The sequence below is a fragment of the Scleropages formosus genome, chromosome 10, assembly GCF_900964775.1.
Source record: "Scleropages formosus chromosome 10, fSclFor1.1, whole genome shotgun sequence".
Taxonomy (NCBI): Eukaryota; Metazoa; Chordata; class Actinopteri; order Osteoglossiformes; family Osteoglossidae; genus Scleropages; species Scleropages formosus.
This window is the reverse complement of record NC_041815.1, coordinates 3,885,473-3,897,942: the sequence shown is the minus strand read 5'-3', so window position 1 is coordinate 3,897,942 and position 12,470 is coordinate 3,885,473. Positions and strand designations below refer to the sequence as shown.

Sequence of the window (12,470 nt, the reverse complement as noted above, 5' to 3'; positions counted from 1 at the left end):
TTTTGTGATCACACAGTTATCATATGCCGCTTTAAAAGTCAGTAAATGCCACCAGGAGCTGCATCAGTCCAGACACTGCATCAGAGTTACAGTGAATGAAAGGGAGTCTGGTCCCTAGGAGGACAATAAATCAAACCATGTGCTGAAATGTACCAGAGCCTCTGCGATTACAAGGTCAATTTAGTAAAACTGCTATGGAAATTTATCTTTATGGGAATATAGATGTTCGCAGATGCAAGTAAACATGGTAATAAATCAACGAAAGAAGTAAAGAGCCTACAAACAGAAGTAGGATAGAAGTACATTTCTTGCTTGTCCTTGGAGGAAATGTTTCCTGGATAAAAATATAAATTATGAAGGGAAGTGCAGTTTATTTGATCTTTTGATACAATCTGAATATTGAAGTCTCAGTCATCAGGGCTCAGACATGGAGGATAAGACTTTGCCACATTCCAACTCTGAAATAGATCTGTTTGAAAGAGAATGAAAAACAACACTGGCTAAATTGTTAATACTGTAAATTAGGAGACCAATATAGAATTAACCCAATGAACTGGATGGAACAGCATCATTACTCCCTTAAAAAGATACACAGTGAATAGTTCAGAATTATGTCATCACAACAGATTCATGAAATAAAAGTATCCTCTCACCTCGTGCTTCAGGTCAATGGTAAAATCAGACTTAAGTGGCTCATCTTTGACCTTTTCTGCAAGCCTGGAATAAAAAAAAAGTCTATTGGATATCAGTAGCAATATAAAATAATAATTTGGAAAAATCTTAGTCCTTTGGATTTCTCTTTTTTTTAGCAGGAAAAGATGATGAATTAAGAAGCAGACCGGTTGATAAGTGGCAAGCTGAGGGCCCAGGAGGCACCAAAGTCAGGGTACTTGAAGACAGAGGGGTTGTCTGCAAAGGCATAGTGGTGGATGATGGTGGACTCATCGTCATGAAGCGGCTTTCCCAGGAACCACTCCTGAGGAACAAGAGAGGTCACAATGCTAATGATGTCACATTCACCACGAAGTTCAACCTCGGTGCTCTCTAAATACTTTCATAACCATCAGCTTTGTTATTTCACTGATCCACTGTGGTTTTTCCTAGAATAAGCAGGACCATAAAACATTTAGGCAATAATAATTTGAAATTATATTCTGAGCAGCGTGGTGCATCAGAGTGCCTGGCCTGAAGGTTTAGATGTAGGCATGGTCCCTGTTCAGTCTGCAAGGAGCATGTTCTCTGTGTTCACATAAGTTTCATCTAGGTGCTCTGGTTTCTATCCAAAGCCATGTGTCTATAATGAAGTGGTAGTTACTGCCAGGTAGTTTAGTATAGTACATCCAGCAAATGTAAATCATCTTACATAAAGGAGTCAGATAAATCTATTTTTAAATATTAATGAAACCTTGCTGTATTTTTCTTTGTGAACTTTGCTCAGCACACCTTCTTAGTTTGTTGAATAGCGACAAAATTTCAGACATGGCAAACCCTACATAACCTGCTTACTCTGACTAAAGGTAAGCAGTTAACGATACTGAGTGAGCAAGTAAAGACAGCATCATTTAAAAATGTCACTTCAAGTAAAATTTAAAAAAAAAATATCTACAAGCCACAAAATGTTGTATTCTAGGCTTTTTTTAAACTCATTTTTTAAACCTTGTGCCTTTCATAACAAATGGAAACTGCTACTCCATCAATCAAATGTCTGCTCTCATTAACCTTCCTTTGTCCTTCATCACTTAGGGGTATGAATGGCCTCACCCCAGGTAGGTGGAGAGAGTCAATTAGTCCTCAGATGAGACAAAATACAACACCCCTGCCCTGCATTAGCAGTCTATGCATCTGTGTTGTGGAGGCAGAGAATGAGAGTGCCTGGTTACTATTGTGTATATGTACAGTACATGAAAAAAGTATTTGCAGTCCCACATATACTACAGCTACACACACACACACACACACACCTATACTCTACACTCCTACAGAAGAGAATGAGGGCCTGAAGGTGTGTCTGTAAAAAACGAAACACAGATGAACACAAGGTTCATTCACACTGCACTTGTTGATCTGACTGGAAAAGATACCATACACAGCCAGTCCTGCTTTTTTTTTTTTTTTAAAAACAGAGTCACAGGTAACAGCAAAACATGAGAAAAGTCCCCAAAACTACTCTGTATCCTGTTTCTATAGTTCTGTTCAAGATCTTATTGCTTCTCAAGCAATTTATGTATTTGAGTGGGCAGGCAGTATTACTGACATTTACATTTATTTATTTTAGTTGACACTTTTCTCCAAAGCAACTTGCTTAATAAAGCAAGGGGTAAGTACTTCGATCAAGAGTACTACAGCAGGAAAAAGATGCTCAGACCTCGATTGTTCCAGTCCAAAGGCAGCAGCTCTAACCACTGTATTTCCCCTGCCCTTCACAAGGCAAAACAATCATAATGCACCAAATATTACATTCTCTTCCTGTGTTCCCAAAAGTTCCAGGGTTCAAGTAGTAATTTGAGTTTAACACGGTTTCATTTTCCAAGAACGGATTATCTCACAATAACACACGTTTAAACCACGGCCAAAGCCTGATAAAAGCTAACAAAATAAACTGTCAATAAGACATGTACTAATTGTTGAATTCCAGGAAAAATCAAGATAAGCTTTTTAAGTTACTTGCCCGTCACTCAAAAACAAACAAACTGGGTGGTTGCTACCTGCGTGCACATGGGCTACTGACTAACATGCTGTGACAACAACGTAATTACGGCTATGACACCTGGTGTAAATCAGATGCGGACGTGAGGCACGATGCCCTGCAGGTCTGACAGCTCCTTCCGCCACCTGAGCACCCGACATCCATCCTCCATCAAAGACTCTGAACCCAATTCACCGTCTCAGCAAAATGCGTCGCCTTCTACAAGGTGAGTCGTAAATTGAACGGGGAAGGTTCTTCCAGCCACCTGCATGCTTCCCATTGGTGTGAAATGGACCAGAGGCACATTTCTCTTTCGAGGAGATGAGTCACTAGCCAGGCTTACCTTCTCGGCATCAAACTTCCTGAGAATGTGGAGCAACCGGTCCAGCTTCACATTGGTCTGTTCCTCAAGGAACAGGATCCAGGATGAGTTTTTACCAAAAGTTGCAGAAAGGCTGAAGGACAGAGGACAGAAGCAGACACTACATGCCTGCAGAACAATGGATGGTATAAACATGTCCCGATTCACTATACTGAATTAATCTAGTGCCGAGTAACAGGTTGGATTTATTGCTAGACAGAAGTCACATACAGTTGACTGAGGGATGTTAACTAGTGCTATGTCAAAGCTTTGCTTCATGGAGACTGAAAGGATGGTGAGAAGTGTGACAGAGTCTGATATCCTTACTAAGGCAGCAGTGGAAGGATGCTCCAGTCGCCCTCGTTGTCTGACAGGCTGTGAAGTAGTAGCACGCTGGGTAAACGCTGAGGGACATGAACAAACTGTTAGAGGCTTAAAAAACACAACATTTTCATTGCTGCTTTGAGGGAGGTTCTTGGAAAGTAAACCAAATAGTACTGCAGGGTAACTTCTGTGCAAATACCTAACTGTGTGGAAAGATTGTGAAGAAAACTGAGCCTTCGTTCTATTTTATCAAACGTCTGAAATTTATAGTTGTTCTCAGCAAAGCACCACAACATTTCTTTGATAAATTTAACTAAAAGATTAAACTGGTGAAGAGTTATCTGCTTTAATTACCCAACTTCATTATTATTATCTTAAGGTTCAGCTTTTATCCAAAGTGATAGAGTTGCTAACCAATTCACGCAGCATGGTGTTTTTACTGGAGCAATTCAGCCTAAGTACCTTGCTCAAAGGTACTGCAGCAGTAATATGGAGTGGCGCTTGAACAAACAACTTATAGATTACAAAATCATTTGCTTAATTGCTTCACTAGCAGTGCACAACTATTACACTGACCAGGGGCAGTCAGAGAAACACCATCAGAAGACCAGAAGCCACAGAGGAAGAAGAGACCTCTATACTAGATCATGAGGGAAAATTATTTGGCAATATTTCATAAACACAGGGGAAAACATGTTTAAAAAAATAATAATTTATATTCATATATACTTTCTTTTCAATGTGTATATTTACAGCTTATGGCAATTTGGACAGTAAACCCAGCAGGAACTCCAAACTGAATCCCAACAGGTTCAAAGCATAGTGCAGTCAACAGAAGCCAAAGACGGAATAAAAGTCCGAGAGAATCTGAAATCAACTTCATTTAGAGATGTTTTAGCCCTTCGAACTGATGAAATTTTAAAGCAATTGCTCTGAAATGTATATGGGACTTTGCAGCAAAAAATCTCTCTCCATCCCTCTGAAATGTAGCAGAAGCCTGCATACTATGGTATTAGAATGTATTGCTTTACAAACTTTGGTCTAAGGAATTTGCAGATAATCTTCTCATCCAGGATGATATCAATGATTGCATTTTGTCTTGCCACAAGCTTGTTTCCCTTTTGTCCTCTTTTGATGTGCGAATCTCCATCTGTGGCAGTTTGCAGACATACAGCGCTTAAGACTGGCACACTGCACACAAACAAGCCACGCTCAAAGCACCTTTCAATCTCAAAATCTAAAATAAAATAATGAAACATCTTTTTTTGATCCCTGAGACAAGAGCTGCATAAAACGTGTAAACAAATTTTCAAAACGAAGCAGAAGAAAAATGAAAGCGGATTAGGGCTGGAGCGTGATCATTCACCCAGTGGGCCATTCAAAGACCAATCGCCAGCTCCATAATAAATGTCACACAAGTACATTTTCAGAGAGCCTGCTTCCTGGAACAGGTTCTGCATTTGAAAGGTGTTAGTATTCTACCGGTGTGGGCCTGCCTGTCTCTTCTTTCCTTTTAGCAGTATGCTTTGGGTTGATTCTGGGATTTCTGCCACTACTGCTCATTAATATTCATATTTCTCCACTGAAGCCATTCACGTACAGCAAATTAAACAGGACAATTAAAAAGTTTCACAGTACCAGGTGACTCAAGAACACACAACTTCCAATGTATTTGTTACTGACTGGCAACATCAGATTACAACAAAACTGTTCTTGAGATTTAAATCACCACTGTCTTTCATCGAGAAGACATAAGATGAGACAATTCGAATATAGATCATTCAAGCTCTGTACATCAAAGCATGACTATCAACTTCAGAGCACGTGTGCATTGACAAACAGCATGAATCAAGGTCCACAAGCAGTGACCATGAGAATGAGAAGCACTGCATATTTGACCTAAATCAAATGCAATGATTTAAAGGCCCTTAAACACATAATTAAGGGGAGTTCCATTGCAGCCATGGAGATGAATGTGATTTACATTAAATTGCATTAAATACATGTTTAATAGCAGCTTTGTATACAGTGACCTTACTGCTCAATTACATACAAGTATTAAAACTGAAACTGAGGTGAACAACACTGATAACCTTCAGATGTTTGTGCTTTGTGTAGACTTTGCAGGGGTATTCAAAAATACACAAGAGAACTTTAAGTTCTTAGGTAATTGTTAAAAAAATATATGTAAAATATTTTTTAATCTATAATATGAAAGAAGCATGTATTTAACTTGCTGAAGATGAGCAAAAGGACATATAAACAGAGATTTTGTGGCTGGGGCCTAAAATACCAAGCACCCAACTCTCTATTGAACTTGGATAATATTAAGTTGAGCATTACCATCACATGTGAAAAAACTGGGTGTAAACTTCATACATGAGCTATCATTTAAGCCCAATTTAAAACCCTTTCTGACGCGACTCAGTCAGAAAGATCAGCTTTTTGCATCTGAGGAATCTCTCCAGACTAAAGTACTTTCTCTCTGGACTAGCCATCAAGAAGTGACTTCATGCATTTATCTCCTGAAAGCTTGACAACTGCATCTCACCTTTTCAACTGGTCCTAATGCAGCAGTGAGGATTATTACTGACTCCAGAAATTATTGGCACGTCATATCAATTCTTCGCTCCCTACATTGGCTGCCAGTATCATACAGAGGCTACTCCAAGTTTATTCTCATTACCTACAGGGTGCTGAGGGGCCTACCTTCACCTTAACTCATTGTTTTGTTCATTGACTACATGACAAATCATACTTTTGATTCTCAAGAGGTCAATCTGTGTACAGTTCTGAGAATTTGTCTGGAAATGGTAGGTGGCAGAGCATTCAGCTACAGGACACAAATTATGGAACAAGCAGCCCGCTCCTTTGAAAGATGCTCCCTCAAAACCCATTTTTCCCCACTCTAGCTTTATAATGGTAGTCCATTATTTCTGTGCTCATCAATGCTGGTGCATCAGGGCACCATGGGAAAACCTGAGCCCCATGGGAACCTGGCATCTGAACCAGTGTAAAAACACTCTTTTGATGCCACCTGAATCAGGAATGGACAACCAGCCACTACCCACACTGAATTGGAAGGGAGGAGGGGAGAAAAAAGCCAGGTGGAGTTTAGTATATCTAACCTAGAAATTCCAAGCATAATGTGTTCTAAATTAAATAATAACAGTCTCTTTAGTAGTTCATGTTCCCCAAATAACTTAACACTGCACGCATTTAAAATGTTTGCTATTTTAAGAACATCTGTGGGACTCATGTAAAATTTCAATTGATTATTTTGAAAGGAGTTAATGACATTTATGGTATTTAATTTTCATTAAGCTACTTCGCTGAATGCTTCTTTGCTGCACATTTGCTCCAATAAACCCAATTCAAGGCAGAACACAACCGGGATGGCAGGGATAGATCTGATAGCATGTAACAAGCAAGCCTTCTCACACTTTAATTGAAGAAACACATGGGTGGGTCTGGTATCCCTTTGACTTGCAAGGCCCCTGCGTGCAATTGAGCCTGGAACTCACCATAGCTGTGATCGGTTTCCACTACACTGATTCTCAGCAGAGGTTGAGAGTCAATGTCAAACCTCACGTATGTGTTCCCAAGCACTATCTGAATATTCATGCTTGTCAATCAAACATGTAAAGTACCTATACTAGTCCACAAAAAGGATGCAAGGTCTTTATGTTCCACCATCTTCAAGAGCAGCCATGAACCCCCTCACCCCCAGATGTCAACACATTGAATTTGCATACATTTCCTATTCAAAGTGTTGAGGAGAGAAATTAATACTTACCTTAACTGTCATCTTTCTGCAAGTCTATATCAATACTCTTTGCCCAAAACACCCCAACAGCAGTGCCAAAGTTTGGACATGGAATCATCTAGTGAGCGCCAGCCAGGCAGCAGGTCTTTCCCCCTCCCTACACTAAAACTTACTACGGCTCACTGAAACACATCTTATTGCGGCTGCAGCTGGAAAAGCAGATCACCTCTCACAGTCAATTACCTATAGGTGCCTGACAGCTCCAGAGAACGTGCAGTATTTCAGATGGTCTTCGCTCAGCTACCGAATGGCTCAGTCCTTGAGAGTATGTGTTACCTCGCCTGAGTGCCTAAGGGACTCCTCTGAGGGACAGCTTGGACACCTGCAAGCTGCTGGGGACCTGAACAGCCTGTGTTACGATGTACCATCTGTGCAATCTCTGCTAGCCTTCTTCAAGCATGTTCTGTCACACACTCTGCCCTTAGTACTTACCAGTCACTTCTGAAGATGGCAAGGGCATTAAGGCCAACAATCAGACAACAGAAAAAAGAATCATAAACAATACCAACACGTTAGGAAAGACCAACCAAAAACCCTTTGCTTAAGATATAGCAAAAAAAAGGTTTCCAAAGTACTGTGCTATAGTGCTGACACGTCATTATCGCTGCACACAACACCATCATCTTCGCATTAGCAATAAAATGTAACACACTGTCGGCTGACCTGCATGTCAAAGCATGCAATAAAGAGCTTTAGTACAATTAAATATACTATTGTGCTTGTTAAGCTTGTGAGGTTAAAGTGGGACTGAGCTATGGTTAAGTCAAATGATCACTGATATAAGTGCTGTCATAGAAGGACATCTCAGTCATTTTATTAATTTTCCAAATATGAATATTCTTTATGCAACAACGATTGCTTATATGTCATCTGTGTGTGCTTTTCACTCCAGTGATTAACATCCAGGCTCTGGTGAGCTCTGATCCACAGTGTAGGCAGGAAATTAGCCAGACGTCAATCTTTACTGGAAACATTTAATAGTCTTTAATGAGGAAGTGAAAGAGAATTACTAAGTGAGCTATCGCTCTTCGGGTGGTGACCTTCCCACAAAACAGGACTTTACACATTTTCCTCTCACAGAGTAGCGAGAGGCTTTGTGAGTCACTCTCCTCCAGCGGGTGACATGGGAGAACATGGCTCCAATCGGGGCTACAGTGGTTCGGTCCCTGGACGTGTCTGAAACCTAAATGTACCTCCCTCTCTCTCCTCAGCTTTCCTCTTCGCTTTGGATGCCTGAGCTTTGAACAGACAGTTGAACCGCATGCAGCGGATGAACATGTGCCGTGAACTGTCCAAATTTAGAAACGTCTCACATCTGCGAGAAGGCCTTGTCGGTTTTTAAATGCGCACGCCGGATCTGTCAAATATTCTCGCTTCAGTTCCTGAGAAAGAAAAGCGCTGCGCTTATGGTCACGTAAATATCAAACGTCTTCATGGAACATTTTTTTTAAACTTAAGATCAATATGACTTATCTTTCTTAAGCAAAAAACAAAGCGATGATTTCTGCCTTACTGGAAGCTCATCACGCACAAATTCTCAATTGGAGAAACTTACAGTACATGTCATTTCAGAGCAATGCTGGCACCTAGTGCTCGGGGCCCCAAACTACATCAGTAAACTGAAAAAAGTCTCTTCTTTGACAATACATATATCTACTATGTTGAAAGGTGAAATAGAAAAACATACCCCTTACAAAAAGAGTACCTTTCTTTGGGATTTTTTCAAGGACGAAAAAAGCAGAAAAAAATGCCCATCCATACACTCTTGGGTGGTTCCAAAAGACCTTCAGTGGACCCTACAGCCACAACAACACACCAATTTGAAAATTCAGTGGCAAGCATCGCCCGCCTCTGAGAGAAAGGGCCAGGAAAGCACTGATTTAGTGCCACACCAACACTTCAGCCTGCACATTAAATAGAGCACCCAGAAGAATGTGGAAAAACAGGCAAGATGCGTAACAGCTTTTGAAAGCTTTGTGTACCCAGCAGGAGCTCCTGCTGTCTGTCCCCTGAAGCCTCACCCCCACAGCTATAAACATAAAACTCCCAAGCACTTTTAATTACAGCACCCCAGAGATGTTATAAAAATGCATCGACATGATGCTGCTGGCACTGGCCTTTGGCTGTATTTGGGGTGAGTCCTACAATATGGTCCGGATGGTACTGATCAACTCCTCAGCTGTTTCTGAAACACAGTGATGGGGCAGATGTAGATCTAAGAGGTGTACAGACTGAACTGGTGGATAGTTCTGAAAGATTACAGAGTCATTCAGTATGTGGTTCTGACTACTGGTCCAGATAACACAAAACGAAGCGATGCAGGATGCAGTACCTGGTCAATTTTCTGTGCTTGCTGAAGAAGCTCCGCCTGCCGTTTCTGAGCACGTTCCACGTGGACAGAGTTCTTCTGGCTCTGAATGATGAACACCACTTCCTGTAAGTCTGAGAAAGAGGAAAAATAAGATTCACAGCACGTCGCGACTGGGAATCCCAGAAGCCCAACTCAAGACCAAAAGTGCACCAAGAGTCAGCAGAGCTCATACCCGAAACAGAGAGAATGGACCTTTCAGTAACAAACAGAAAGACAAAGCCTGAAAGACAAATCGTAATGCTTTAAACACATTTCAACTGTTTTATTACTGTTTTTATCATGTTCCTGTCTTATTATTTCAGGTATTTATTCATTTTGCTCATGCTTTTCTCCAAAATGGCATGCAATGTTAAGCTACTTGCAGTGATCTACCCATTTGCACAGCGGGGAAATTTTTTTTATTCTATCAGCTAAGGGTAATGTAAGTACATTGCCCAAGGGTACTACAGCAGGGGGTGAGGCTTGATCCCAGGTCCTCTTGAGTGCAAGACGGCAGCACCAACCTTTACACCACCTGCCCCAGTTAAACACCTCAGGGTACCTGTCCTTCAAATCCATGTCACCCAGCACCTTTCAATAGTAAAGCTTTATTAAACCCTTCAAAAAAGATAATAAACCTATATATTGAGTGATGACCTAGCAGTTTTAAATGTGGGGTTCTATCCCCAGTAAAAGGACTTCTCTTGCACCTGTAGTACCTGTGAGCTCACTGTGGACTCCATGGCTCAAAGCCACAAAAAAAGCTTGATCCAGCAAAAAAACAGGTGTAAATATGACCACAGAAACTAGTGACCTATGGAGATTTGCCATGACATTTTCACGATCCATGACAGATTATTCCAAGGCTAAAAATGAACCGCCTTTCCAAACTCACTAAGTCATTTGAAACGACCTGTCATTCTGTTCAAGGTAATTAAACCCACTCATTAAAACACCATAAGCTTCCATCTCGTTTCCCGCAGCAGAGTAAAGTTTTGGGAATGTAGCTTTTCTAACTGGGACCAAAGCGGAAAAACAGCAACAGCGAGAGAGAGGAGGGCAGCGGGTGCAGGTCCCCCATAGTACCACTCATATCTCCTCACACTGCAGGTAGTGGTGTAACTACTGATGAAAGGCTTTTTATTTCTCCTTCTGTTTCCACTTCTGAGCTTTTTAAAAATTGTGCTGAGTAACATGAGATACACAGAGGCATTTTTAAAAAAACACAAAACAAAGCTGTGTGCTCCAGCGATAGAAGCATGAAACTAGGGGATATAGAGGGTGGGTGGGGGATTCTCAGTGACAAAGAGAGGACAGATACAACAGGTGAAGGGGGAGAGGAACAGAACTGACAATGACTGACCACACCGCAATGATGACCCGCTCTTCAGCCCCACTGTTCAAAGCCTTTCCCGGAGGCAAGTGATAGATTAGTGCAGGGGCCAGAGGGAGAATGCTGTGTCAGTGTCATATCTTTGGAGTGTAAAGCAGCTGGACCTTGCAAGCACCTAGAGGGTCTCCCTCACAAAGCTTGTATTGATCTGCAGCTAACCGTCCTCCCACCCCCACCATGGAACTCCGGCAGACTGCTCCTGAAGCAGCCGAGCTTGGAGACCAGAGGACCCCTTTTCTTCAACCCTCTGCATACCGAATGACTGCTCTAAGCCTTGTCCCGATGTGTGTGCGCATTAGCTCATATGGACCCCATCTTACAGGGAGTGCTAAGAGCAATAACACTGGCATCTGGAATCCTCTGTAAGCTTCTGATGGGAAGCGAGACCCTCTCTCTTTGCGTGAGTAATCGTCTCCTGATGTGGAACCACAGAAAGGCTGTTTAAAGAAAGAAGAAAGTCATTAAGGGTAAATCCACTGGCCACGCCCTTTTTTAAATAGCTCGATTAATCATGAGAAACAAGGTTGTGCCGATCGGAGGGTATCCTCTTCTCTAGCTTGCATCCTTCTCCCCTTGGGTCCTCCTCATCGAATCTTCCCCATCCTGCGGGATCGTCCTTCCCTCCACAAAGCCGGCAAATCGATAAATCAATGGGATTATACGGCGGCGGTTTGGACGGCAGGCAGGCATTTCTCAATGACAAGCAGAAGAGGATTTCATTGCGCTTACTGCGAGGCCTGCTTGGCCATGAATTAAAATCGCAGCGGATCATTTTTTTTGCAGCGGGCAAGTGCAGGTGGGGGGGGCATAATGCGGGGGGGGGGGGGGAGCACCTTCACACTGGACACATGGGTCGAAATGATTTATTGTGCTAGAATGTCCTATAATCACAGAGCTGAATTGAGTCTGTGTGTATGCGTATAGTGTGTGCACGCCAATGTTTCACTCAGTTTCTATTCCACAGAGCAAGCGCAGATAAAAGAGCTGCATCTGTCCAGAGGCCTACTGTTCCGGGTTGAGAAGCTCGAGTCGAGCCTATATCAGCGCAGAGCCCGCCATAAACAGCGTTACCGCATAAAGGGCCTTATTAGTTACTGCCTATCTCCTTTTCACAGTATTACTGAACCAGAAATATGGCTTAAGTCCAGAAAGTGCACTGATCAAAAGAAAAAAGAAATACTAAAACGTGTACAATTTTTTCAAAAGTATAAACCAACCAACCAACAGCAACAACCGCTCATCCCGAGCAGGGTGGCGGCAAGCCAAAGCCTATCCCGGAAACACAGGGCGCAAGGCTGGACAGGACACACCCTGGATGGGACGCCAGTCCATCACAAGGCACCCCAAGCAAGGCTCAAACCCCAGACCCCCCCCCACACAATGGGCACCAGGCAAAACCCTCTAAAAGTATAAACCTTTTTCAGATAACCAAAAGAACCGGCAATAAAGTTTCACTAAGTGGGTCTGCCAGAATTTGGTGCTGGAGGGGTACAAGAAAAAGTATAACAGCTACCTTTGCAGCATCTCCAC

The 12,470-nt window shown here is 42.1% G+C and overlaps 1 protein-coding gene across 1 annotated transcript in view; it reads right to left on the bottom strand.

Moving 5' to 3' along the window:
• Positions 1 to 12,470, bottom strand: part of b3glcta (beta 3-glucosyltransferase a) — a 59,950-nt gene that overhangs the window by 18,302 nt on the left and 29,178 nt on the right. The window contains exons 4-8 of the mRNA XM_018765189.2: positions 9,530 to 9,639; positions 3,375 to 3,451; positions 3,030 to 3,141; positions 840 to 976; positions 654 to 717 (exon numbers count right to left, since the gene is read on the bottom strand). Of these exons, the coding sequence (XP_018620705.2) occupies positions 654 to 717; positions 840 to 976; positions 3,030 to 3,141; positions 3,375 to 3,451; positions 9,530 to 9,639 (500 nt within the window). The remainder of the gene's footprint in view (positions 1 to 653; positions 718 to 839; positions 977 to 3,029; positions 3,142 to 3,374; positions 3,452 to 9,529; positions 9,640 to 12,470) is intronic.